Below are 27,992 nucleotides of genomic sequence, written 5' to 3'. Positions count from 1 at the left end.
CCCAGTCCTACGTCTCCTTCTGCTTCACTCTCAGCCTCCGCTGGAGAGACCCACAGCCCCACCATTCAGCGCGCAAGATATCCTCCAGGTAGGTCTGAAGGCGCGACCCCTTATTCCAACCCGCCTGGAGAGGTGGGTGGGGGAACCAAACCACCGGCGCGCAAAGTGGTCTACGTGCCCAGCGCCAAGACAGTGACTGCTGGCCGTGCGTTTGGCAGCACAGGTGGCTTCCTTGCAGGAAGCTCCTCTGGATACCACACCCTGTTGCTACCGAGTGGAGCAGTCAGATTAAATTAAGCATTGCATGTCTCAAAAATATTTTTCCTAAGAAAAATGCAAATACACCATAGATTAGGATATTTTAATACATTTTAACGTCTTCATTTTTGCTCTCCCTTTATATGCAGTTTATGCATTTAAGAGTTATGAGGTCACTTAAGAGCAATATAAAGCATTTTTGTGTGTATAAAACCCAAACCATTTGGATGCAGAAGTGTGGATGATTGAAGCTCTAAGGGAAAGAGAAAAAGCATTTGACCTGAAAACCAAGGAGTAAATTTGAGCTGGCAAAAGTAAGGTTTGCAGGCTTGGCTTGTAATACCTCTTTATGCATTTGTCAAAGGGACACCAGGTGCCAGGTGCCAGGCCTGTGTAGGCACCAAAGATATGCAGATAAATAGAACTCAGTCCCAGCAAGCTCACTGTCTAACTGGGAACCACAACAAGACACAAGAGCAGTAGGTAGGGACTGGCAAGGGAGAATGAGAGGAAAGACTAAAAGAGAAGTCCTAGAGGTGTGAAAGGAGGCGAGTAGATGAAACATCAGGCAGTGTTCTTTCTTTTAAATGATTAGTCTTTCATTTCACCCCAACAACTGGAAAGCAGGAGAAGTAATCCCTTAACTTCAAACTAGTGAGTGTTTTTAAGGCCCTGCTTGAAAAATTAAGGCTCGAACTGGCCTCTCCTCACCACTGCTTCTTCCAACAGGCCCTCATCACCCTTTTTCAAGTCAAGATTTCATCCCATACACCCATGACTCAATCAGATTTGGAAATGTGGGTAAGAGAAAGATGTCAAAGGAAATGTGAAGTACTCACTTTTCTATTAGTCACACCTTTTACACCGTCGACTCCAAAGAGACGTTAAGCACCTGGTTTTCCTCTGGTTCAGAAAAACCAACCACCAGAAATTGCCCATTTTACCATTTATATTTAGCCATAAAGAAAGGGAAATAATTAGATAAGTCATTCACTAGATCTGATCAGTCTCAGGGCATTCTTATCCAGCTCAACCTCTCTGAACAATAGTAAGCACCCTGGATACTTTGGGGGCTCAATATAGTCAAACTGGCAGAGGAACTAAACCTATTAAGAAACTGCTTTCTTTTTTAAGGGGTACTAATTCTCCTGTCATAAAAAATATGTAAACTAACTTGCCTATTATGATAGCTATAAACTGTTGTCATAAAACAGCCACCGATACATTTTATTAGTCAGAATTGGGGAAAAGCATATATATATATATATATATACACCGTACATAGCAGAGAGCAGGTTTGGTGGGTGTTTTGTTGCTGCTGCTGATCTTCTTCTTTGCAGATGGTGCAAACCCCCCAGTCCATTTCCTGGGCCTGCATTCCCCACCTCACCACCTAGCTGGCTGAAGTCACCAGCAGGGGTCCAGTTCATGCAGGCTGCTAGCCCTATCTGGAGGACTGGAGAGGGGTGGGAGAAATCCACCGCAGTATGTGTGGGTAGCCTTAGTTGGCACTTATACAATGTTAGAATGTCACTGTTTCCCTTGGTCAGTAAATCCCATGTAGGACACTTTTTTTTTTTTTTTTTTTTTTTTTACTCATAGGTTTATAAATCAATGTGTGTGACTTGGGAGACCAGTGACCTCTTCCCTCCAAAATAAACCCACAGGGCATTCACTGGCTTTCTTTCTGTCCTTCCAACTAATGGCTGAAGTCACTCCAATTAATTTATAGGGCTCAAAACCACTTTTAAAAACGTCACTGGGCCTATGAGAGAGGACATCAGATTTCCCAGAGCTGGTGAAGGACAGGGCAAGGGAAGGAAGGTGGACACAGAGGCCCCCAGGAGGCCAGGTTCTGGCATCCTGTGGCCCCTTCGACTGTCTGTCAGGGATTCAGCTTTTTTTCCCCAGCAGGAAGCATGGGGTCTTAGATCTGTGCTGCCGGGAGGGAAGGATATCCCTTCCGCTCTAGTGCCTAGACTTGAAGAGCAACGGAGGCAGTGCTGACTTTCTTCTGAGAGACCCTCTCCCCCGCCCCTGCAGATATGCCCTGCGTGCAAGCCCAGTATAGCCCTTCGCCTCCAGGGTCCAGTTATGCAGCGCAGACCTACAGCGCCGAGTACGCCTCGGAGATCATGAACCCGGACTACGCCAAGCTGACCATGGACCTGGGCGGCACCGAGATCACCGCCAGGGCCACCACGTCGCTGCCCAGCTTCAGCACCTTCGTGGAGGGCTACTCGGGCAACTACGAATTCAAGTCCTCCTGCCAGTACCAGATGCAGCCCCCGGGGCCGCGGCCCTTGATCAAGGTGGAGGAGGGCCACGCGCACGGCTATCACCACCACCCCCACCACCACCACCACCCCCACCACCAGCCGCCGCCGCCGTCCATCCCGCCCCCGGCCGGAGCCGAGGACGAGGCGCTGCCCAGCACTTCCATGTACTTCAAGCAGTCGCCGCCGTCCACGCCCACCACGCCCGGCTTCCCCGCGCAGGCCGGGGCGCTGTGGGACGACGCGCTGCCCGCGGCGCAGGGCTGCCTGGCGCCCGGCCCGCTGCTCGACCCGCCCCTGAAGGCGGTGCCCGCCGTGCCCGGCGCGCGTTTCCCGCTCTTCGACTTCAAACCCTCGCCGCCGCACCCGCCCGCGCCCAGCCCCGCCGGCGGCCACCACCTGAGCTACGACCCGACGGCCGGCCCCGCGCTCAGCCTGCCGCTGCGCGCCGCGGGCACCCAGGCGGCCGCGCTCCAGGGCCACCCCTACGGGCTGCCCCTGCCCAAGAGGACAGCCGCGCTGGCCTTCCCGCTCGGCCCCACGGGCTCGCCCGCTGCGTGCAGCCTGCTGGGCGAGAGCCCCAGCCTGCCGTCGCCGCCCATCAGGAGCTCGTCCTCGGGCGAGGGCACGTGCGCCGTGTGCGGGGACAACGCCGCCTGCCAGCACTACGGCGTCCGCACCTGCGAGGGCTGCAAGGGCTTCTTCAAGGTGAGCGCGCCCCTCCCTCCGCGGCCGCCCGCTCCGGGGGAGCCCCTACGCGGGTCCCTCGGGGTGTAAGGGGCGACCGCTGCGCTCGGTCCCTGTAGCCTAGCACCTTCACGCGCGCTTGCTCGGGGCTGCTTGACCTGAAGGCCATGTGCGGGAGGCCGCCCCCGGTGGATGTGAGGCGCGGCGAGCTTCCCGACTTGGCATCACCTTGTGATCCCTTTTCTGGGGAGAGCTTTCAGCACATTCTCAAAGGGATCTGGGACCTCAAAAGTGCAGAAACCTCCTTGCATATCTCGCCTGTCCATCCTGAAGAGAGAGGGTCTGTGGGCCAGACCCTAGCTCATAGGAAGAGGTAGGACGTTGAATCAGACAGACCTGACTGTGCATTCTGGCCACTTAGTAGCTATTTTTCTTAAGTGTCTTGAAGGTAGATCTTGATTATCCTTGTGTCATAGATGAGGAGATGGAGACTCGGAGAGATTATTCAACTGCCCAGGACACACACTCAGGCAGTGAGAGAGAGGCAGGACGCCGGCTCATGTTTGCATGACCCCAAAGTGCACATGGGCTCCACACCTCTGCAGCTGCAGAATAGGCCACTGACTAGATGCAGCTTGGGACAGCTCCCTTCACAGAAGATGGAAGCTGGGGTCTCCCCCATCCACTCTACCTCTGTGCCACACTCAGTGCCAGGTGTGGGAGCACTTCATGATCTCATAGACCCAAAGGGGAATTTTATAGTAGGAGGGTCTTCAGCCTCCCCCATATTTTACCCATGAGGAAGCTGAAGCCTAGAGAGGTGAAGCTTTGTGTAGCCTGTAAACTGATTTATCAGCATGTGGGACAGTTCCAGCTGGTTTCTCCTGACTCTTCAGTTCCATGGCCTTTATACCACTCAGGGGAAGAGGCCATGTTCTCTGGCTGCTCTACCTTTGCTACTGACTCCCAGACTTCTCCCAGAAATTTGTGCCACTCTCCCCACTCCCCTGGCCACTATCTCAGGCATTTGCAAACCCACAAATGTTCTCCCACAATAATCACTCCTAGCCTACAATGCTGGGCAGGGTGGAGGGAAAGGAGAAGCTGGATGCCGACTGGGGAACTAGGATATGGGAGGCCAACAGGATGTATCTGGGAGCAGGCTGGGCTTGGAGAGCACTCAAATAGGAGGCCTTGATCTGTCACCTACCAATTGTAAGACATTGGGCATGACACTTCTTTTTAGGCCTCAGTTTCCCTATCAGGTGAATAAAATTCAGAGAAGAACCGTGAAAATTAAATGAGACAAAACAATTATGAACGCACTTTATAATCTCTAAAGGGCCATAAAAACAATACTTCATTATAAATGAAAACTACCAAGTATTTGTAAAAATTCACATGTTTGTGGATTGGTATATGTACCAACAAGCAACAGTTATTTTTGATCTGGGGATAGAAGTCATGTGATTAATTAAATTCTGCAAGAAAATAAGAAAATGCCTGTGGAAAAACTTTGCAATGCAAGTGCCATACAGAAGGCATGTACAGGATTATGGTATTTTAAATGTAGAACCCTCAGGTTAGCCATTTTTTCGGTCTTAACTACTCAGGCTTTACCAGGGTTACTTTCAAGGAACTGCATTCCTTTCACAGATTGATTTTTACATCATTTCAGTGGAAATGCTGAAGGGCAGTGAAACAGGCAGCCAAAAAGGGGAAAAGAAAGAAAAACAATTAAGAGAAGTGCAAGTAACTTCAAATATAACCATCCCTGAATAATTGAAAGTTGGCCAAAATGCAGGAGTGGTAATACATTCCTTGTCTGGAAATGTCAATTAAGTGTTCCCCAACAGCGTTCCTTTTCTGCAGCAATCCCTTGAAAACAAATCTATATTTGAAAGGGCGGGGGGTAGGATGGGAGAGAACCACCCCACAGATCTGTTAATTAAGGGAAGGGGAGCAGGTTTTACCCAGTGGCTTTCTACCATTAAATTGAATTCTTTAAAAGTGTGACATGAAATGCAGTTAATGATGGAATTCAGTGATTGAACTGTAACGATCTCTCCTTGTCCTTAAACTGTGCAGGCACACATGACTGTAGGAAAGGTTTCAGGTTATTGGAAAAATGTATACCTGAAGCAAAATGCCACCAAGCACTCAAATTGGCATATAACCTTGAGGACAATGGCAATAAATAGAGTTTTAGAAATTACTGCATGTTTGATGAAAGAGAGCTTCATTCAGGAAACACAAGTTTCCTACCCTTAAAAACTGCTGAGAATGTAAATGCTGGCAACTTGGAAGCATGTTTGTGATTTGAGATTGTGCATGTTAAACTAAAATCACCTACTAACACAAGGAAAATGGATCTGACTTTGTTAAGAGTTTTTAAGTTTTATATAAGCTAAGCAAAATGATCTCCTAAAGTGGAATTAAAAGATGATAAGGTGAAAACTGATAGATGGAGGCTGGGGATTGCTGAAAGTAACGATTGAAAATAAGTCTAGAATTTGGGGCAAGAAATAAATCACCAACCCCAAATTATCTGGATTTCCTTTTTTTTTTTTTTTTTAGGCTTATCAAATAAATTTCAACGTTCTGCTCTATTTGGAATTGTATAGATTCGGGTAATTTCTGAATGATTTTACCCTAAGTGGTAAATACATACATCCATTTGCACAAATGTTTTTAATTTTTTAAAAAATCAAACCTCTCTTATATATGGAGCATAAAATTACGCTCAATTATTTCTCCATGTCTCATTTTAAAATTATATGTGAGTCTAAAGAATAGAACATTATTTTATATCCAAGTCCAACTTTTATGAGATATATTTTACAATATGGCTATTTTGATATCTATGTCAATAGTCATTTATGAAATAACCTATGAATGGGAATTTTCATGGAAAATATATGGCTCTCATATTCCTTTCTTTCTCTCATTTTGCTTTTGGTTTTCTTTCTTGGATATGATAGTGGTTTTTAGTGTCCAATTTTAAGATTTTGATTTTAAATATAAAAAATGGCCATTTACCTTTTTAAAGAGAAAATAAACTACACAGGCAGATTAAGTGATTTTTTATTTTTATTTTTTTTGCATTCAAACATTATTTTCTATATGTTTTAACTAAACAGGTCCCGATTTTTGCTTTTTATGATTTCATCTCTATTGGGGAACAAAGCCAGTTATTGTGATATTTGACTTACAAAAGTGATAGCTAACAAAGTACATCCCAGATAATTTTGATTTTATTTTAATAAGGTCAGCAATAATCAGGGGAGTGGAACAAGTAGAAAATTGTTCCCAAAGGAATATTAAAAGTGGAGATAATCTAATTCTCCAAGGTATGATATGTTGACCTGGTAATTTCAGATATGATTTTATCATTCAGACTTGGATGTCTCCTGAGACTTGCTTCAGAACAATCCGAGATGATTTTCATTGTCAGCAGCTAACACTAATAAAATTGTTTTTCCTGCAGGCTAGCGTGTTAGGAAATTAAATTTATCTAATTATACGAATTGCACCATCGCTTTTCACATTGTAATTAAAATACATCTTGTCAGGTTCTACCTCTTTCCAGAAACTATTAGTTGACTATCTCTGTATTGTATTTTCTCAGAGAACGGTGCAGAAAAATGCAAAATATGTTTGCCTGGCAAATAAAAACTGCCCTGTAGACAAGAGACGTCGAAACCGATGTCAGTACTGTCGATTTCAGAAGTGTCTCAGTGTCGGAATGGTTAAAGAAGGTATGGCTATAATGCTTTTTGTACAACTTGCTTATACGTATTATTCTCAGATATCACTGAAAACATGTTAATATTTATGTTGGGATGGTGAATTTTCCTCGTTTCCCTTTCCTGCCAACATTTTGTTTTTATAGTGTATGTTTACATTTAAATATAGCTGAGGACCATTTATTCTAATTTCTCAAAATCAATAGAGAGCTTGTGTACATACATCTTTGTTCTATTTAAGGAGGAGATTTTTAGGGCTAATTCATTACCAAATGTAAGTTATGGGATGGCTTTTATGCTGCTTGTTTCAACTCTCATTAAATCATTGTGTGAATATTATTCCAAACTTACTGCCACTTTTAAATGGTTGGTCTCATTAACGATGGCTCCACTGTAAACTGTTTTGATTCCTATTTGTGATTTATGGCTATTCATGAATATCTTTGAAGACATTTCTTCTCTTTTTCTCTTGGCCTCAGTTGTCCGTACAGATAGTCTGAAGGGGAGGAGAGGTCGGCTGCCTTCAAAACCAAAGAGCCCATTACAGCAGGAACCTTCTCAGCCCTCTCCACCTTCTCCTCCGATCTGTATGATGAATGCCCTTGTCCGAGCTTTAACAGACTCAACACCCAGAGATCTCGATTATTCCAGAGTAAGTTTTGTAATGTCCTGTTTTCATATGAATGATCAGGGTCACTACTCATGATACTAGTAATAAGAGTTGATTGAATGACTTTGTGCCTGCCACTGTGCTGAACAGTTTGCATACCTTTTCCATATTTCTCACTTCATTTAGCAGTTCCAGGGCATCAGTTACCCATACCAAGGCTACATAACACAATCTGTCATTACTCCAGGATATTTGAAATCACTTTTGATGGTCAGTCCAGAGAATTTAGGCTCCAAAAGTGATTTTTTTGCGGGGGCCCCAAATTATCCGATTATTGATCTGTGAGGACTCTTCAGTGATTCTATGACAAACCCTCCCCAGCACTTTGAGTTGTCCCAGCTGGGAACTATCTCCACACTGAAAAATCAATCCAGCTCATTTGCTTGCCTCTGCACCATTCAGTGTGTTAGACTAGAGTCATCATCCTCATCAACAAACATTTATCCAATTTAATTGTTAGCTTTGTCCAAAATAGCAGATTGACCGTGCCAGAGTCTGGGTCACACTGATACTACCTTTGGGGCCTGGCTCAATTTTGTAAAGCGTATTTATTTTAATTGCGTTGTTTTGGAATTAGGTTGAACCTCATAGCTTGGATCCTCCTGCTTTTAGATAGCTTTACACAATTATCAAAAATTGGACCCAAATCAACAAATTAAAAGACTTTTTAAAAAATACAGTGAGTTTTCATTAAAAACTTGGATGAAGGCAGAGAAGGCATGCTGATCACATTTGCAGATGACAGAAAGCTGGGAGGGATCGCTAATATGATGGATGTCAGTATCAACATTCAGAGTGATTTCGACAGGTTGGAACAAGATGGGCTGAAACCATCATGAAGAAAGTTAACGAAAATAAATGTGAAGCTAATCTAAGCATTTATAATTTTAAAACATGCGAGGGTCTTGGCCTGTCAGTAGTTCATGTTAAGAAGATCTTGGGAGTTTATACACTTACCATGAACCAACAGAGGATATGTGTGGTGGAAGAGAGAGATGCTGAATTACTTTAGGCTGCAGAAGTATGGTACCAGAACCAAGTTGAGGGTAGTTCCATGGGCTCTGTCCTGTCAGACCACACTTCAGGATTGAGTCCAGTTCCAACCTGGGGTTTAAGAGGTACATGGACATACTGTTTTTGGAAACTTGTAAAGGATGATTGGATGAAATAACAATATGTAGACAGGAATGAAGAAGGTCACTCTTCTACCCTGTGGCAAAGAGGACTGTTGCTCCCAAGGACAGACCTAGGAGAAGGAGGGGAACCCTTTCAGCTCACTCTGAAGAGAGGGATGAGCTCTCTTAGCTACAAGAGCTGCTATGAAAGTGTGATCATCAACACAAGTAACTAAGGAGAACACGTAACAGGATTTCTCCCTAGCAGAGAGGTTATCTGGGATGATATTAAGTTCCTTCCAACTCTGAGATTTTATGATTCTGGGGTTTACCATATTGTCTCTAAATTCAAGTGATTATATATACCTATACATATAAAAATATGTGTTGTTAAGTAACGTGTTATTTAACAAAATTGAACTTGCTTTGTTCTCTAAAAAAGCATTAACATAAAATGAATGAAGCAAAATTAAATTGTTGAGTGCCTACTACTTAAGCCCCAGCTTTCTGTGATATAATTTATGGTTTCAGTAATTTTTTAAGAATATCATTCAGCCCTGGTCAAGTTGGAATGTTGTCCTGTGCACCAAGAGGTTGCGGTTCAATTCCCAGTCAGGGCATATACCTAGGTTGCAGGTTTTAATGCCTGGTTGGGGCACATACAGGAGGCAACTGAACAATGTTTCCCTCTCACATCGATGTTTCTTTCTCTCTCTGTCTGTCTGTCTCTCTCTCCCTTCCTCTCTCTAAAACATATCCTCGGCTGAGGATTGAAAAAAATGTCATCAATTGAAACTCAATTTTCATAATACCTTCTCCTCCTTAAAGTTTTATATTTTTAAATTTATACAACTGGAGGTGACCTTGAGATCAGATCATCTAATCCAACCCCCATATTTTAAGAGGAGTATACAAAGGCTTCCAGGGGGTTAAGTGACTTGTCTAAGGTCAGTGGCAGAGCATGGCCTAGATCCAAATCTCATCATTCAAGGTATTTGAATACATGTTCCTAGTTCATCACACTGCCACTTCTACTTAATGGCAATTTAACTAGATGTTTTTAAAAGAAGCTTCATTTAATTTTTAAAAATTACAATAATAGCAATATATATCCATTCGTTTTTAAAAGGCAAACCATTTAGAAGTGAAAAATGAAAGTCTCTTAATTTGTTCCTGTCTAATTTCACTCTTCAGCAGTAGCCGATAAGAGCAGTAGTGTGTATCCATAATTTATTACATTTTAAATAAGAATGTGCCCTGTCAGGTTTGAGTCAGACAGTTGATTTGATGGAAACAATTTATAAAAGGTACTAGTTTCCCTCAGTGAATCAGGCAAATAGAGAAATGAGGGAATGTTTGTCAGGCAGGTGTGTTCCAACCTTCTTGCACCAGCATATGTGCCTTTAAGGTAGTAAGTGAGCAGTTTTCCTCATTTGTGGGAGGAGGGGGAAGAGTTGTGTTCCAAGTCCCAGAGGGAACGAGTGTTTTAGAGGCCAGAGAGAGAGCGCTCACTTTGTGAAGCGTTCCTGGCTCTGGGACCTCCTCATTTCCTTTGGGCCAAACTTCTCTCCTTCGAAACTGAGCTCAGATCATTGTATATCGGTGCAGTCAAAACATGTCACATTTGATTGGTTTCTTCTTGAAATGTTGCTATTCTCTGCCCCACAGTTGCTTTTAATTTAGCAATACAAGTATATATAGATACTGGGCTTGGCTTCAGAACCTGCGTAATTACTAATGAGAAAATAAACTTAACATCCTCATTAGTTGGTCATTTCAAGTATTTTTCAGCAAAACTAGGATGTTTTCTGGTAATTGGTGTCACTTAGTGTAGTACCGATGCCAAACACAAGAGATATTGCTCAGATAAAACCAGGCCCCAGCAAATGGTATTTAAGTATGTCACCGAGATAGCTTGAGAAACAACATGGCTAACACATGTTAGGCCTACAAAGTAAACAGCATGAAGACTGCAGAGGGTGGTCTCGTGAGGCTCCTCAGAAGATCCTCTCAAATTGCCACCAGTTTACTAGATGATTTCAGGCCAGTTCCTTCCCCCCGGTGGGCCTGTCTCATCTGAATGGTGAGGAGACTGGACTAAGTGCACTCGCATGGCCCCTTCCAGCCTTCTCACTCCCTGACTCTCTGATTGTTATGCCTGCTATAATTTCACTATGGGGACAGGTCAGCATTTCCAAAGCATGCTGCCCAGACGGCCTCCATCAGAAGGAGCCAGGGTATTTGCTTAAAATGCAGATTTCCCAGCCATGCTCAGGCTGGGAAATCTGTATCAGAACTGAGGAAAGGGACAGGCAGACATCTATATTTTGACAAGCACCTCAGATGATTCATTGGCACACTAAAATTTGAGAACCATTGATATAGTTTAATAGGAACAATTTTACCTTGAATCTCCTATTTCCCAGCTTTTCTTGGGCTGAGCAGGAATGAGCAATGGAGATAAAAATTTTCAAGAAAGCAATTAATTCGCTTAACAAATATGTATTGATGCCCTAGCCAGTTTTGCTCAGTGGTTAGAGTATCGGCCCAAGGACTAAAGGGTCCCGGGTTTGATTCCAGCCAAGCATGTACCTCGGTTGCAGGTTCCCTGTCCCGTCTGGGCATGTGGGGGAGGCAACCAATCGATGTGTGTGTGTGTCTCTCTCTCCCTTCCACTCTCTCTGAAAAAAGCAGTGGAAAAAATATCCTCTGCTGAGGAATAAGTAAATAAATAAATATGTATTGAATGACTCCTGGGTGTCAGGCACTGTTCTAGAGCAATGGACACATTGTTGAGTAAGAAAAGCTCCTACATTCTTGGAGCTTACATGGCATAAACGAAAGAGAAAGTAAACAAATAACTGAGTGATGCCATTGGGGGCGGGGGGTTTGTTTCTGGTTTGTTTTTAAGAGGAGTTAATTAGATAAGAAAGGAATAAATGTGGGGGAAAATATATTCACTGCCAATTTTTAAAGCGTAAGAACCTAAGAATATGTATATATAGCTTGGCTTCTAGAATGATCACATCTAAAATATATAAAGATACAGGGAAAATTAACATTGTAAGGGGAGATAAAATGTTCTTAGGATTTTTTCATGTTTAGCCTGGACTGACAAGTGAGATATGACAGCATCGTATTGCTAATTTTTTTAGAGCTGGTGTTCCCATTCAAATAACTTATTTTAGGACTAGGCTGTGCCTCAGATCTGACCTCTGTAGCCATATTATTGTCATACAAAATGTATAGGCTCATTTCAGTTTAAATAACTTTCATCGTTGTTTGTAGTTCTAGATTCTCATTCCAGATGCTTTGGTGAGATCGCCATTAGCCATTAGTTGTCAGTAAATGTAATACTGCGTCTTTGACTAGTTGTAAAGCGAGATTTTTAATGGATCAATCATCCACACAGGCTAGAATAAAAAGTTAGCATAAACAGGAGAAAAGATTCATTTCTAAAGTCTTTTTTATTTGGTCTATGTTTGATTGGAATGATCAATAAACACATATTTCTAGATTTTCTTTGGTGAACCCTAAGCCTGCCTGGCCCTGAGAGAGTAATGTAGGGGAGCACACAATCAGAGATGGGGGTCTGGTTCTTCAAAGCCAGGTCCAGTATTCCTTGGTGAGATTTTTATAAAGTGGTAGGCCAGTCAGAGAAAGAATCTAAAATGTTTTGTTATGTTTCTTTAAATCTTATGTTCACTAGAGGGGATACTTGGTTTGTCCTTTCCCTCAGCATTAGATGCTAACCCTCTCTTCACCCCCAAGTTACTGGTGGCTCAGGCTGGTCCAGTTTGGTTCTAGAATACGGAAACATGGACAGAATCACTGTAGGTGAGGCCCAGAGGGCCTGGCTGGGGCCTGGCATGCCAGGTCTGCTGGCTTTTCTCCTTGTTGGGCCTCATCAGAGAAAACTGCACACGCAGGGCAGCAGGGACTGCATTTTCCTGTGTGCAGGATGCATGAAATGTGAGCCCAGCAGGGGCAGAGGCCTGCAGGGGACCCAGGGTGAAAGCTAAGTGCTCTCAGGATGGTGAGCAAATATTGGAAGCAGAGGGATTATTGAGTTTTGAGCCATGGTTTCAGGGAAGTCAGTGCAGGAGGGAGCTGTTAGGTCCCATTCCCAGGAAAAAGTTTGCAGCCTTTAGTCTTTTTCTCTCCATTAACACACTGTTTTAAAACAAAACAATGCTGAATCAAGGTCAAATTCTAGGCAATTACATCATACCCAGTGTGATTAGCAACATTTAGAATCATCGCATGCAAGAGCCATCACATTCACAATCCTGGAACGCTCACCAGGATTGCTGATAGTCTGGGCCACAAAACACACTTTAGCAAATTTTAAAAAATAGAAATCATACAATGTCTGCTGTCAAACCACAATGGAATTAAACTAGAAATCAATAACAGAAAAATAACTGAATGCAAGAGTCAGAAGGAATCTTAGGGATCAGCTAGGGCAGTCACTTCCTACTTCAGAGGCGGAAACAGGCACAGAGAAGTTAAGTGACTTGTCTCGGGCTGCACAGCAAGTCAGTGCCAGAGCCGAGAGGAGGACCCCATGTTCTGCTGCCTCTGCTCGATATTACCACTCATTTGGGAGTTCCACATGTAGTGCTGTCAGCTTTCTAAAGGTGGCTCTGCCCTGATTTTTCATCTTGCCCTTGGAGAGCATATGGAATTAGATTCATATCAGAGAGAAAGTAAAAAAGTAAAATAAAATCCCCTTTTTCCACTCTCTTGCAGTCAAGATAGTGTGTGTAAACTGAAAGGAGGTGGTGGGAAGATTCTGACACCAGGATCAGGCTGCCATCCTTGACTCTCCATAGGAAGGACGACTGGTTCTTCTCCCATGGTCCATTATATCACAGAAACATCCAGGGCTTCATAAAATCTGGGCCCTGGCCGGGATGATTGGGAACAGAGGATCCAGGACTCTAAACTGGACCTGATGTTATAGGATCCTAGAAAGTCAAGCTGCAAAGTAGAAATCTTTTCCCATTTTAAATATGGAGGCTGAGGGACAGTGAGAATTTGAAGAGTCATAACCACTATCAGTATCATCACTGTCATCATCTGTGAAACACATTCTATGTGTCAGGCCCTTCACATATATTATCACATTTAAGCATCGCAACAAACTATTGAGGAAGGCATTATCCCCATTTTAAGGAGGCGAAAACTGAAGTCATTTACCCCAGATAACTAAAGTAAGCAGCAGAGAGCTACACTGTTTCACAAATTAGGGGCTTGGACAAATATAGAATTAAAGTAGCTCAGCTCCTCATCTGATGTTTCCTTTGTTACTTCATGATGCCTCTTGGGAAAGCACAAAGAAAAAAAGGCCCAATTAAGACAAGTGCCTCATTTCCTCATACCTAAGTAGTTCTACAATAAGGGCCTGGCTGCGTATCGGCTGACTCTCCTCCGGCCAGGTTAGGGCGTTGTGGAAACCGAGGCACTCCCTTGACTCTTGACTCTTCTTTCATTGAACAATATTCAACGACTATTTATTGAGTCAATCATGTGCCAATCACTGTGTTGCTGACAAAACATGGGACCAAAGGAATACGTACCTGGAGACCTCCAATTAGAGCAAAATAAAATGCTTTTTTAAAACCATACCACGGGCTACCAGCTAGTAACATCAGACATGTGAGCAGCCAGGAGGGTAGGGAAGCAGAAGGCCACGTCCAAGTCTCGGCTGTACCACTGTTGGTTATAGAACTCGGGAAAGTCTCTTAGCCTCTCTGGGCTTCTCCGAGCCTCAGTTTCCTGATTTGTAAAATAAGAATTAAAATCCATACCCCAGGAGGATTAACTGAGAGAAGGGATGCGAAAGAGCAAGCAGCGGTTAGTGTGAAGGGAATGAGTGTGTATTTACATAAGCATTTCTGTAGATCTGGCTGTGCTGTTGGTTGTCCCTTGATTATTACTTTGCTGTATCAATCTTTCTGCCTGAAGTAGGAAAGATTTTCTTCCTGTGATTCAGGCAAGACCCAGAATATCCAAAAACTGGGTAAAGACTTTATTCCTATTTGTATATTTCTCCTCCAGGGACCCTCTAGATCAATCCTGTTCTACAGAATGTTCTGCAGTGATGGAAATGTTCTATACCATGTGTGGCTGTGGAGCTTGAAATATGGCTAGTGTGACAGAGGAACTGAATTTCTATTTTAATTTTCAATAATTTAAGCAGCCACAAGTCCCGAGTCCAATAGCCCACAGCCTCCTGGGCCCTTCCAAGGAGACACCCTCCCCGCTCCTCTTCCTGGTTTGTTTTGTCTCACAGAAATCTGTCTACAGCAAGCAAAAATCATTATCTCCTCCTAGTCATTAATTCTGCCATTTCCAAACTTTGGTGTGCATGAGAATCACCTGGAGATCTTTATAAAACAGTTTCTTAAGCCTACTCTCAGAGTTACTGATTCTGTAGGTCTGGGGCAGGACCCGAGATGTTCTTTTCTTTTTTTAAATATATCTTTATTGATTTCAGAGAGAGGAAAGGAGAGGGAGAGAGAGAGATAGAAACATCAATGATAAGAGAGTCATTGATCAAGCCCTCAACTCGGGCATGTGCCCTGACTGGGAATCAAACCCCAATCACCTGGATCCCAGGTCGACTCTCAACCGCTGAGCCACGCCCGGCTAGGCGAGCAGGACCCGAGATGTTCTTTTCTAGTCCATTCCCTGGTGTTGCTGATGCTACTGGTCCAAGGACCACACTTTGAGAACCATGGGTTAATTAAGCATCTAATTTGGAGACAGCTGTGCTTCAGTGGAATCAGTAGATGCTGGAGGCTCACTTGGACACAAACCCCTGAAGTATTTGGTTCTCAATGCTGGCTTCCCTTTGGAATCACCTGGGGAGCTTTTAACAGTCCCGAGGACCAGTCCTCAGCCCAGACCAGTTAAATTAGAATCTCTGTGGTGATGATCCAAATGTGAGTGTTTTTTAAAGCTCCCCAGATGGTTGCAGTCAGCATCGAAAACCACTGCACTGATGGGACTTCAGCAAAGTTCTTTGCCTGTTAAGTGGTAACAAAATTCACTCTGTATCATGGGGCCATTGTGAAAATGAAATAAGACTGTGAGTGCGAAAGGGTTTATCAACTGTTGGACCTTAAAGTAAGGATTCAGGTATGGACAGCCTCGGAAGGGCCCACCTGCGAATGCTGCGGTCGTCCCGGCTGAGTGGCGATAACGCGGCTCTCTGTGGTTTGCGTTCCAGTACTGCCCCGCGGACCAGGCCGCTGCAGGCACGGACGCCGAGCACGTTCAACAGTTCTACAGCCTCCTGACAGCCTCCATCGACGTATCCAGAAGCTGGGCAGAAAAGATCCCTGGATTTACTGATCTTCCCAAAGAAGATCAGACGTTACTTATAGAATCAGCCTTTTTGGAGCTGTTTGTTCTCAGACTTTCCATCAGGTAACTACTATTATCTAATCTTCCGTCCACTCCTTTCTTTGAAGAAGTTTGAAACCTGCTGTGCTTGTAAATGAGTCATCAGAGAGAAGGCTGCACAGGAAGGAAATGTAAAATATGGTCAGGCTGCGCAGTGGGTAGTGCATTGGGCCAGAAGGCAGGACTGCTGGCTTCCACCCTCTGCTCTAATGTGGACCGGCTCTAAGACCCTGAGCAGGTCACTTGCCTCATCGGAAGTTCCGTTTCCTTCTTTGTAAAATGAGGAGGTTGGATTTGGTGACCTCTGAAGCTCCTCCTAACGCCAACATTCTGTGATTCTACAGAGTCCCATGGTGCATAAGGTATTTCCTGGGAGCAAGTATTTGTTTTGAGCGTTGCATTTACCTCACGGGTTTCTATTTACAAGTCACTGTTCTATTACACCAGACGGGGCTCTAAAGAGTCGCCACAGCTCCTTAACCCCCAATGTTTACTCCAAGAGAATAGCTCCTAGATCAAAAGATTCGGTTCAACCTGTCATACTCAGTGACACTGAACATAAAGTGGGAGTTCTTTTCCAAAGAGCTGGAACCTGGGATCTCAGCTCCTCTCATAATGTCCATGTGTAACATTTTAAATTCAATCTTCCTTGCTTCCTTGCAGTTATGTATTTTTAGGAGATAGTACCAACATTTCACAGAATATTATAGGGGAAAAAAGTCCCCTTCTCCCCCATTCTCTTTCTTACCCCCCTCTTCAGTTTTATACTGTGTTAGGAGAAATTCTTGTTTAAAGTGCAGTTTCCCATGCCTCATTCCCAGCTCTTTTGGTTGGGAGCTGTCTTAGAGGAAGTCCAGAAATCTGCATTTTAACTCATGCTCCAGTGATTCTGATTCCAGTGGTCTGAGGTCCAGGTATTAAACTCTGAGACTGAGCCATTCTGTCCTGTGTACCTCTGTGGAGGGATCTGTGGGAGAGACAGATCTAATTACAACTAGAGTGCCAATAATTAGCATCATTACAACTAATCTTGTGTACGCAGGAGCCTGGCCAGAGATGTGACTATCATTTGTTAGGCAGACAGCAAAGGATTAAGTAAAGGATTAGCTCCATGCGGGCAGGCACTATACATGCTCTGTTCACCAAGTTTTCTCCAGTGTCTGGCTCTAGGAATGGCACATTCTTGACAGAAATACTTGATGAGTGAATGAATGACGCTCTGCGTCCAAGAGGCACAGTTAGAGAGATATTAACTTGTTAGTGCAGTAGGCTGAAAGAGATAAGTATGTGGAAAGAGATTTGAAAATTAAAGGAAGGCTAAGATTAAAGTTAGGACCACATAAAATTCAGAATTAATTACATCGAACACTCCTCTTATGTACCAGGCACTATGCATGGGCTTTCCAATCCAATATTTTATTTAATTCCACAACAATCTTAGGAGGTAGCAAGTAGAACTCCTGTTTATACATAAGGAAAAGGAAACCCAGAGAGAGTAAAGGAGCGCCGAAGGCCCCACGGCTGAGTGGTGATGTCCAACTAGAAGTTCCAGGGCACATTTCATGAGAGAAGTAGAGGATGCTTATGGACATAATATAAACTGTCAGGACAGATTTAGAAATAGCCTTCCACAGTACCATTGTTAAAAGCAGAGAAGGTAATACAAAATAAGGACTCTTGATTTTAGGCCACTTTTTAGTTTGTGATTGACTTCTGGCGCTTGCAGGGACTTGGTGTTTTTAGAGTCTGCGCAATGGAATTATAGTGTGTAGCCTCAGGCCTTATCAGTTTTTGACATTTAAGAAAATGAGGGAACAGTCTCAGTTCACTGCAGAGAGAGGCAATGCACTGAGTTTCACTTCCACAGTTCGTGAGTGCCTGCGTCTCTGTGTCCTGTCCCAGGGTAATCCCGCAACCGAGTCTAGCAGCTTCCCCGGGGTTGGTGCTCACCTAGAAAGTTAGCATAGACAAGTGGTGGTGGTTGTTATCCCAGGAGCACAGTCTTATTAGTCAAGGGTGTTTGGGCAGGTTTCACAGCACCACAATGGATTCTGAACACTGCCCCATGGCCGTCTGGGTGCCTGTGTGTTATGATGCTATCCCATTAGACGGACTGAACAGACCTAGTTAATGTGTTTCTATCCCCCACCCCCAACTTTCTCTTGTAGGTCAAACACTGCTGAAGATAAGTTTGTGTTCTGCAATGGACTTGTCCTGCACCGACTTCAGTGCCTTCGTGGATTTGGGGAGTGGCTCGACTCCATTAAAGACTTTTCCTTAAGTTTGCAGAGCCTGAACCTTGATATCCAAGCCTTAGCATGCCTGTCAGCACTGAGCATGATCACAGGTAAGCACCACCCTGCTGTTACCCAAAGTGACCACCTCCCCCTTTCTCTCCTTTCCTGTGTTAAGGTGGATTCTGGCTTTGGTTGTCACACACACCAGAAAATTAAGAAAATGACTGGCACTTTTCTGAGATCTGTGACGTTAAACCTAGTTTAAACAAGAGACATATATCTGTAATTTATTGTCATGAATCTCCAGGAGAGAGAAGTCCTATTGAGCTATCATTGTCAACAAGCCCAATATGTGAAAATCTAAGTTTCCACAGGCGTTGTGTTGACAGTTGAACTAGCTGCTGTAGGGTTATTTTTACATGGGTTTCAAAGGAAGATTACCTTAACCAGCCTTTTCCTGTGGGGTAGAGGGGCAACTCTTCCCCTCTCCCCAGTCCTTGGCTATTGACCCAAAGTAAAACCAAAGAACTACACATATATAAAACACACATTTATTTATTTATGCACAACTTTGTTTAACAACTTCGATTGGCAGAGAGAACTGAGGAAAATGGATATTTGTAAACAACAAAAATGAATGCCTCAGCTCAATTTTTAAAAGTTAAGAAACAGAAGCATAAAACATATTCAATTTCTATATTATGTCTTTCTATCCCTAGACGTCTCTCTCTTTCCATCTTTTGGGAGATAAAGAGTCCCAAGATGGAATGAGAGAGAGAGAATGAGAGAAGAGAGAACTAGAAAGGCATATCGGGTAAGCGAGGAGATCCCATCTTCCTGTGGCTGCTCCCGAGGCCCCAGGCCCCAGCTCCCTTTGTGCCTTGATACTTTCAGGGTTTCTGGTTTGACCTCCTCTGTTTTAGCCAGACTGGGGCCTGGTGAGGCAGTGACCACAGGTGGCGGCTCCAGGAGAGGCTGGCCAGACCTGGGGCTCACCTCCCATTTTTTTTTTTCATCAGACTGGAGCACAGCCTAGGCTGTGGGACTAAGAATTGAAGTTCAGATTTGATACCCTCTCGACTGTAGAAAACATGTTTTTCAGGCAGATGATGAGTTTCACAGGGGAAACAAATGCATCCTTTGGCACAGACGGGCCCTTCTTTCTGATCATCAGACATATGCATTGTTTCCTTGCACCTTCTTGGGACCTTTCTTTTAGCTAACGTGAGATATGTCTGAGCACCTTAAGGGGCTAGGCTGGTTCACCACTGAACAATTTACATGGAGGCAAAGGAAATTAAATGGCATGTGCTGCAGTAGGAACCAGACACTAGCTTATTCCCTCGGTATTTGGTCCTGACTGAGAAACTCCCTTCTTTTGATGGGAGCTGCCAGGGACTTCCAAGGGAGACATTAATGAAATAAAAATAAGGCAGTCTCTAAGGATATGGATTTGGTTTAAAGGACTTTCAAAGCGCGTATGGGAGACCCAAAGAAAATAAGCACATTTAAGGCACAAGCAGCCAGACTGAGTTCAGAATCTGCACTAGATTCACCCGTGTTCCATCCTGGAGGGATGGTGACAGAGACCCTCAAATTAGACACATGCCTGCCCCTTCCCTTTGGGAACCCCAGGTGGTCCAAAATCAGTCTCAGGGACATGAGGAAACAGGTGGTGGCTTTAGAAAGCAGTATGGTGAATTTCTCCTTGGATGTTTGAGAGAGGCTCAGAGAAGGACAATGATATTAAAGGAATTAAGCGGCACTTAGAATGGGCCAGCTCTTTTATGGTGGACTTCCAGTTCCTGCCCCCCAGTCCTGCCAGCCTGTGCAGAGCACGTTGTTTAAGGTGCTGTGGTTATAACATACATAAGCCCCTCTTCTTTCATTTCTGGGCCTGACAGTACTCTTTTTGTGATTTGCTGGTTGCGAGGGGGTTTGAAATGTGTGTAATCATCAGTAAGTGGCAGAAAAGGCGATGGCTGGGAAACAGCGGGGCACATTGTTGTGGATATTAATTTTCATTTGAATATGGGCTCCCGTGAAATCTTGACTTCTGAGTAAGCTCCGTTGATCATAAAGGATGATTGTGGAATATGAGTTGGGCTATTGGCATCGGAGAACAAACAGCCCAAAATTGTCTGTTCCTAAACCACAGAGAACTCATGAAAGGAAACAGGGTCTTGCTTCCAGGAAAATTAAGAATCTGGACAGTATTGGCCGTTTGCACAAGCATGGCTTAATTTTTTTTCTTTTTTTTTCTTCTTCCCCTACCTCTCTCTATGTGAAAAACTGGGTGGTGAGGTGGGGCAGGAAATGGTTTCTTTCAGATCACTCTGCTTCCCTACAGTAAAAGGGAGTTCCCCACAGTTATGGTTGTTAAATGTTTTTAGGCCCCCAGTTCATCTACACTAACCACTCCTTTTTGCCAGTGCCACGTCCCTGACATAGGAGGGATGGAAATGCTTTGCTTCTGATGAGGTGCTAATGAGGGGATATCTAGTTGCAGTTAATTATGATTAATAAGTAAGAAGCCCCCCAAATAGAAAGTTTGTGTGGAATTGCCAGTTTATAAATATCCATTCATTAAACAACTGTTGAGGGCTGTCTGTATTTCAGACACAGGGTCAGTCTCCAGGGGTGCAAAGATGAGTCATGCATGAATTCTGCTGTCAGAAAGTGTATAGGCTACTAGGAAGTCATATCTGATTATGAGGCAATGAACTCGATATATGGTGGTGAGTGTTCAGGTCCTTAAAAGGGACCGATTCAGTGCAGGGGAAGTCCAGATTACTGCTAACATTTTGGGGGTGTAGAGAGGTGGAGGTGCTGGTCATGAATGGCCTCCCAAGGAGGTGGTATCTAGACGTAGCAAGATACAGAAGGACACTGCAGTCAAGGAAACGGCATAGCAAGGTCATGGCAGTGGAGTGCTTCAGCACATTTTGGGGGAAAACGGGTACAGTGGAATTGCACTGAGCATTTGTTAAATCACATATATAATCTCAATAGCAAGAAGAGAAAGAAGAGTGCAGGCCGTTGTGCTCAATGACTGGTATGTCCTGGAGTGAGCATGTGAGTGAACCCGCTGTGGGTCCTGGTGTCTCCTATGTGGTAGGCGTGGTGCTGGAGATTCAACAGTGAGCAAATACAGTCCATGCCCTCATGGGGCTCACGTTTAAAGGAGGAGGCAGGCAATAGTTACATAAATATCTGATTTCAACCTGTGTATCTTTAAAAGAGAAAAAATAATCTAGACTGGGAGTATAAGGAAAAAACTTCCTTGAAGAAATACTGTATGTGGTCTGTGATTTAAGAATGAGTAGGTTTTACCTAGGTAAACATGGAAAAACATGAGCACAGACCTAAACAGCTCTATCATTATTATTATTTTTTAAAATATATGTTTATTGACTTCAGAGGGAGGAAGGGAGAGGGAGAGAGAGAGACAGAAACAGAAACATCAATGAGAGTCATTGATCGGCTGCCTCCTGCACGCCCCCTGCTGGGGATCGAGCCCACAACCCGGGCACGTGCCTGACTGGGAATCCAACCGGGATCTCCTGGACCCTAGGTCGATGCTCATCCCCTGAGCCAGGCCCCACCGAGCTAAAAAGCTCTATTATTTCACTCAATCAATCTCTCTCCCCCCTCCTCTCTCGCCTCCTCTCTCATTCCTTCCCTCTCCTGTCTTCCCTGCCTCCCTTCCTCGCTCTCAGTGGGGATGGATAGCTAAATGCACAGGAACCCAGCAGTGTCTTTAGATACTCACACCGCACAGGTTAGGAGTGTGATCTCTTGTCTGTTTTGTTCACTGCTCTAACCCCAGTGGCCATAAATAGGTACTCAATAAGTATTTGTTGAAAGAAGTAATTAATCAATTAGTTAATTAGGTGCACAAAGTGTAGGAGGGAGTTCCGGGGAGGCTGAGGTCATCTCAGAATGAGGAGGGACATTCTAACACAATGTTCAAGGCAGCCTGGTATAACAGAAATGTTTCTGGTCTTGGAGTGAATGAAGTTAACCACTTGTTAATTTTGACCACGGGCAAGCCACTTAACTCTCTGAGCCTTACCTTATTTATTAAATAAAGATCATCTTTATCCTGCCTAATTCAAAGGGTTATTGTGAGGGTGTAATAAAATAATCTAGGTAAAAATGTAGTAAAATAATAAAATAATCTAGGCAAAAGTAGGTCTACAGTTGTGAGTACGTGAAACACAGTTTATTCTTCTGTTATTATTTATTATTGCATTCTTTTCCATATAAACAACTGTAAACCTATGTTTGCCCACCCTGTGTTTTTTATTATCAGCTGGAACGGTGAACTCATAGTCCAGCTGGTGCTGGGCATTTTCTGTAGCATCTTGTAGTGGAGATTCTTATCTTAGGTGGGAGTTTGAACTAAATGACTGAAATTCTTTCCGATGTATATACACTATGGTTTTGACACATAAATTCATTACTTAACCATTTCTAGAAGATGTATTTTAAAGTTCTGAATACATAATAAAGCTGAGTTAAAATATGGAAGTATTGGATAAAAATAATGTAGCTCAAAATGCAAGAAATACTGAGAAAATTGTTTTGTTTAATGGTGGGCAAAGATCTTAAACTAAAATCTGTGTGCAACTCTCTAGGAAGGGGGAAAATTCAAATGTCTGATTTCCTCCAGAATTTGTGAACGCTCTGAATAGTCAGCTCTGCAGCCCTGTTTACCAAGCTGCAAGAAGGAAGGGGGTCCCTTAAAATAAAATGTCAGTGATTGGGGTTTTGAGGAATTTGAAATTACTAGGAAGCTCCCAGACACTTAGTGACTCCCTAGTGATTCGAAAACCTTGCTGGCTGCTGGCAGGAGTTTGCATGGAGACTGAATTTTATCTCAGCCCCTTTGAAAAAGTAAAGAAGCCACAAATCCAGTAGCTGTTCAAAACAACAAAGAAGGTGCCTTTGGCTTCTAACAGGAGTGTCTCTGAATTCCTCAAGGAATTCCAGGCCCAGGGTTGATCCAGCTGGCAGGAGGTATCGATCTCCACTTGAATTCACTGAATAAATAATGGTTGCCATAGTTATGGAGCAGTCACCACTGGTTGGAGAGCAGGGAAAACTCCGAGGCACCTTTTGTGAGTTTGGCCATGAGAAAGTCTGGTTACAAGGCTCCATAATCAACCCCCTCCCGAAATCCAGCCAAGAGCATTGCTCAGTTTCTTTATTCTGATAATGAATATGGGATCTTGAATATAATTCAAGGCATGAGGCACCGAGAGGAAGGGAAAGCTTAAATGAATGGATTGATATTTTATTCTGGGAGAAGCATCTCTCCCTGGGTTATGAACCTAATTTGACATATCTCAGTATTAATAGAATGTTCTATCAGCAAGATGATTGTGTGATCATGTTGCAGCTACTAGAGGGCTTCACAAAGGACCAAATCCCCATTTGTTCTATTTTAACATTGTTTATTATACAAAAAAAATCAGCCTGGAAATTTTAAAAGAAAAGAAAGAGTTGAGTTATCTGACAATCTCATCAATATTTTCACTTTTCTGTTCTTTCACCCTTCTCTATATGCAGAAATAATTTTTACATAGCTATAAACACGGCTTAGACACCACTTTATGTTCTGTCCTTTAATGTGACGTTATGTATTTTTTCCATATTACTTCATAGCCTTAGTATTTGTCCTTTCTGATGTCTAAAAAATCTTCCATTACGTGGACATACTATTTTTTACTTAACAGTTCCTCTGTTCTTCCACCCTTTATCTTTTCCCGGCTTTTAAAATAGATAATGCTATCCAAAATGTCTTCATGAATACAGTTTTATTCTTCTGTTGAATCTCTCCTTCAGATAAATTCCCATGAGTGGGATTACTTGGTCAGAGGCAATAAATATTTTGTAGCTCTTGAAATATACTGTCAAATTTGCACTCTGTGTTTTTGGGTTTTTTTTGTTTTGTTTTTTTGCTTTGGGGGGCAAATAAAACTTTTAGACATCACCATTCCAGGCTGGATTACTCTTAAAGTTCACTCTTGAGTGCACATATTGAGTAAAGGTAAACCATAGGGGACAGATCTGCAGCTGGGCTGATTAGCTAGTTCCCTGGGGAAAGCAAAATTATATACTGCAAAGCTTGGGAATCGGGGGACTTTATTGCTCTTTTTTTGACCCTGCCATTTGCCACGTGTCAGGTATTATCTTGGGTGTTGACTGTATTGTGCGTGTAAAACTCTTCAGTTGACAGGACACTTTCATGTAGCATCATCTTAGCTGAGCCTCACAATAACCTATGCAAGTGGGTTTTATCACAATCACACTTTCTCTTTTGATTTACTGTGTAATATTTAAGACACACAGAAAGAAAAGAAGAAGAGAGCATCTACCATTCTGTAATCCCTATTTTTCCTAAGAGGACATTGAGCCTTAGAGAGATTAGGTCACACCGCCAGTAAGTGACAGAACCAAAACTGGAACTCGGCTCTGACTCCAAGTCCAGTGCCCTTTTCTCTGTATTACGTTGCATTGAGATGAGACGTCCGCTTATTACAATCCATTGAGATGCTGTTGGCAATTTTCATGGTTGGACTTGAGTATAATTATAATACCTCAAAGTTGGAAGGGACCTTAGAGGCCATTAAATCCAACCTCCTCCTTTTAAGATGGGCTCTAGCGAGGGGAAAACTCACCCAGGGCTTTTGTAAGACCTCAGTAAGATAAGGTGTGCAAAATAACAACCATCCTGTCATTCATTCAGTATGGCTATGTGCAGGAAACTGTGCTTCCTCTGCATAATTCACCTAAGCTGGTCTTCCCAGAAACCCTGAATTGCGTATGTTATTATCTTCATTTTATAAGGAAACCAGGGCTGAGAGGTTAAGGGACTTGCTCAAGGGCACACAGTGAGTGACAGACTGGGATTCAAACCCTGGTGCTGCTTGATACCAAAGGGCATGAAGTATCTCTAAGAGGGTGGGCACTTTGATTGTAAAATGCCATCCCAACTAGCAGAACGGAACCCAGGCCTCGACTGGGGAGTCAGGTTTCCTAAGATGTAACTGCCTCCTAAACTTGCCCTTTCCTATGCCTCTGCAGAACGACATGGGTTAAAAGAACCAAAGAGAGTGGAGGAGCTATGCAACAAGATCACAAGCAGCTTAAAAGACCACCAGAGTAAGGGACAGGCTCTGGAGCCCACCGAGCCCAAGGTCCTGAGTGCCCTGGTAGAACTGCGGAAGATCTGCACCCTGGGCCTCCAGCGCATCTTCTACCTGAAGCTGGAAGACTTGGTGTCTCCACCGTCCATCATCGACAGGCTCTTCCTGGACACCCTGCCTTTCTGAGTAGGAGCAGCCTGAGCGGGGAGCCGCCTCATCTGCTAGCACCTGCTTGCTAAGCTGCAGATGGGCCTGGACACCTACCATTCCTGTCCTTCCTTAAGAGAGAAAGCAGCTCCTGACAAAAAGAAAGACTTTATTTTTCTGGCACTTTTCCTTACAACCTAAAGCCAGAAAACTTGCAGAGTATTGTGTTGGGGTTGTGTTTTATATTTAGGCTTTGGGCTTGGGGTGGGAGGGGGGTTATATAGTTCATGAGGATTTTCTAAGAAATTGCTAACAAAGCACTTTTGGACGATGCTATCCCAGCAGGGGAAAAAAGGATAATATAACTGTTTTAAAACTGTTTCTGGGGAATACAATTATAGTTGCTTTGTATTTAAAAACAAGAACAGCCAAGGGTTGTTTGCCAGGGTAGGACCTGTCTTGAGATGATTGCTTTAGAATATACTTCCTGTATCAAGGGTACGTATGTGGTGCAAACAAGGCAGAAATTCCCTCGTCTTAACTTCTTTCTTCCTTTATTTTAACAGATGGTGAAAGATGGACAATAACCTATAAATCAGACATAGCAAAATTATAATGGCTGTTCGCTTCCATATACAAGTGCAATTTTTAAAGTGCTGTCTTACTAAGTCTTGTTTCTTAACTCTCCTTTATTTTATACAGAAATAAAAAGGAGGCAGTCAAGTTAGCAAATGACAAGTGCTAATTTCCTAGCAGAGGCTTTGTCCACCTGCCCTACAGAACCCTTCTGAGGTATGGCCCATCCTAGATTCCAGGCCATTCTTAATGGATCCAGATCCCTCCCCTGACTGTCCAGATGTCCTGAAGGGAGCTCAGATTGTAAGAGGGATTGCATACAATTGTTTTGGTTGTGTTCTATCAACCCATCCACAGTTCCCTAAACTTCCTTCAGTTACAGCGACTGACTGACACAGTCATTCGGAAGCCCAGGACTGTTCAGTGACTCTCAAGTGTTTGATCCCTAGATGAGAACATGCACAAATGAGGAACTGGATCATACAGGGTAAACACCAGGGGTAACAAGGTTTTTTAATATGTATACTTTAATTTTTGTTACCAGTTAAAGAGACAATTTTGGAGAGCAAGCAAGTCTTATTTTTTAAATAGTATGAATGTGAGTACTAGAAAGGATTAGTGGGCTGCGTTTCAACATTCCGTGTTCGTACTCCCTTTTGTATGTTTACACTGTTAATGCCATATTACGATGAGATAATTTGTTGCATAGTGTCCTTATTTGTATAAACCTTTGTATGCACGTTATATTGTAATAGCTTTGCCTGTATTTATTGCAAGACCACCAGCTCCTGGAAGCTGAGTTACAGAGTACTTAAATGGGGTGTTCACAGTGACTTGGATACGCCAATTAGAAATTAAATAAGCAAATATATATAAATATAGCAGGTTACATATATATTTATAATGTGTCTTTTTATTAACCATTTGTACAATAAATGTTACTCCCCATGCGGTTATTTTATGGTTCATTTGCAGTGACTTTCAAGGCAGTACTGTTTAGCACTTTGATATTAAAATTTTGCTTATGTTTTGCTAAATTCAAATAATGTTTGAAGATTTTTAGGTCTAAAAGTCTTTATATTATATATTCTGTATCAAGTCAAAATATGTTTGGCCATTTTGCTAAGAAACAAACTGAATGTGAAACCAATGTCACAGTAGCTTTTGTTAGCTCTGAATCATTTTTGCTTTAGTCTTTTTAAAGAAAAAATAACAAAACTATGCTGTTTATATTGTCATTAAATTATACAATCAAACAAATGCCAAATGAATTGCCTAATTGCTGCAAAGAGAAACCCAGATAGCAAACCATATATGTTTTGTTTTCCAAGAGTCATTCTGATATTTGATCATATATTATGTTTGTGTGAACTTTTATGAAAGATTATTTTTATATCAAGATGATAGCATCTGGAATGTTAGGATCTTGGAATGTTAGACTTGGAAGGGGCCTGACTTGTCAGCTAGTCCACCCCGACCCGAAAAGAGGAGAAACCCGGGCCCCAGCAAAGGGTAAAGAGATACCCAAAGTCAAACAGCTAGTACCAGAATCAAGACTAGGACCTAATTCTCCTTTTCATAGTCTTTTTACTCAACTTACTGCATCTATAGGAAAACAGGCTTTTAAAAATAACCAGTAATACTTACATTTTATCTAATGATAACCATGAATATAGTACTTTTGCATTAATTTTTCAGCTTATATGCAAACAT

At 43.0% G+C, this 27,992-nt stretch overlaps 1 protein-coding gene across 1 annotated transcript; it reads left to right on the top strand.

Moving 5' to 3' along the window:
* Positions 1-23: 23 nt before the first annotated feature.
* On the top strand, positions 24-27,532 carry NR4A3 (nuclear receptor subfamily 4 group A member 3). The gene is made up of 7 exons (XM_081152322.1): positions 24-88; positions 2,302-3,242; positions 6,850-6,979; positions 7,447-7,619; positions 15,990-16,189; positions 18,334-18,512; positions 25,495-27,532. Exons 2-7 carry the CDS (start codon positions 2,304-2,306, stop codon positions 25,740-25,742), a joined length of 1,869 nt encoding a protein of 622 aa, XP_081008448.1. The 5' UTR covers positions 24-88; positions 2,302-2,303; the 3' UTR covers positions 25,743-27,532.
* The last annotated feature ends 460 nt before the right edge of the window (positions 27,533-27,992 follow it).

The sequence above is a fragment of the Miniopterus schreibersii genome (assembly GCF_964146895.1).
Source record: "Miniopterus schreibersii genome assembly, chromosome: 11".
Classification (NCBI taxonomy): domain Eukaryota; kingdom Metazoa; phylum Chordata; class Mammalia; order Chiroptera; family Miniopteridae; genus Miniopterus; species Miniopterus schreibersii.
Note: the sequence above shows the minus strand (reverse complement) of the source record. Positions and strands in the feature narration are given on the sequence as shown.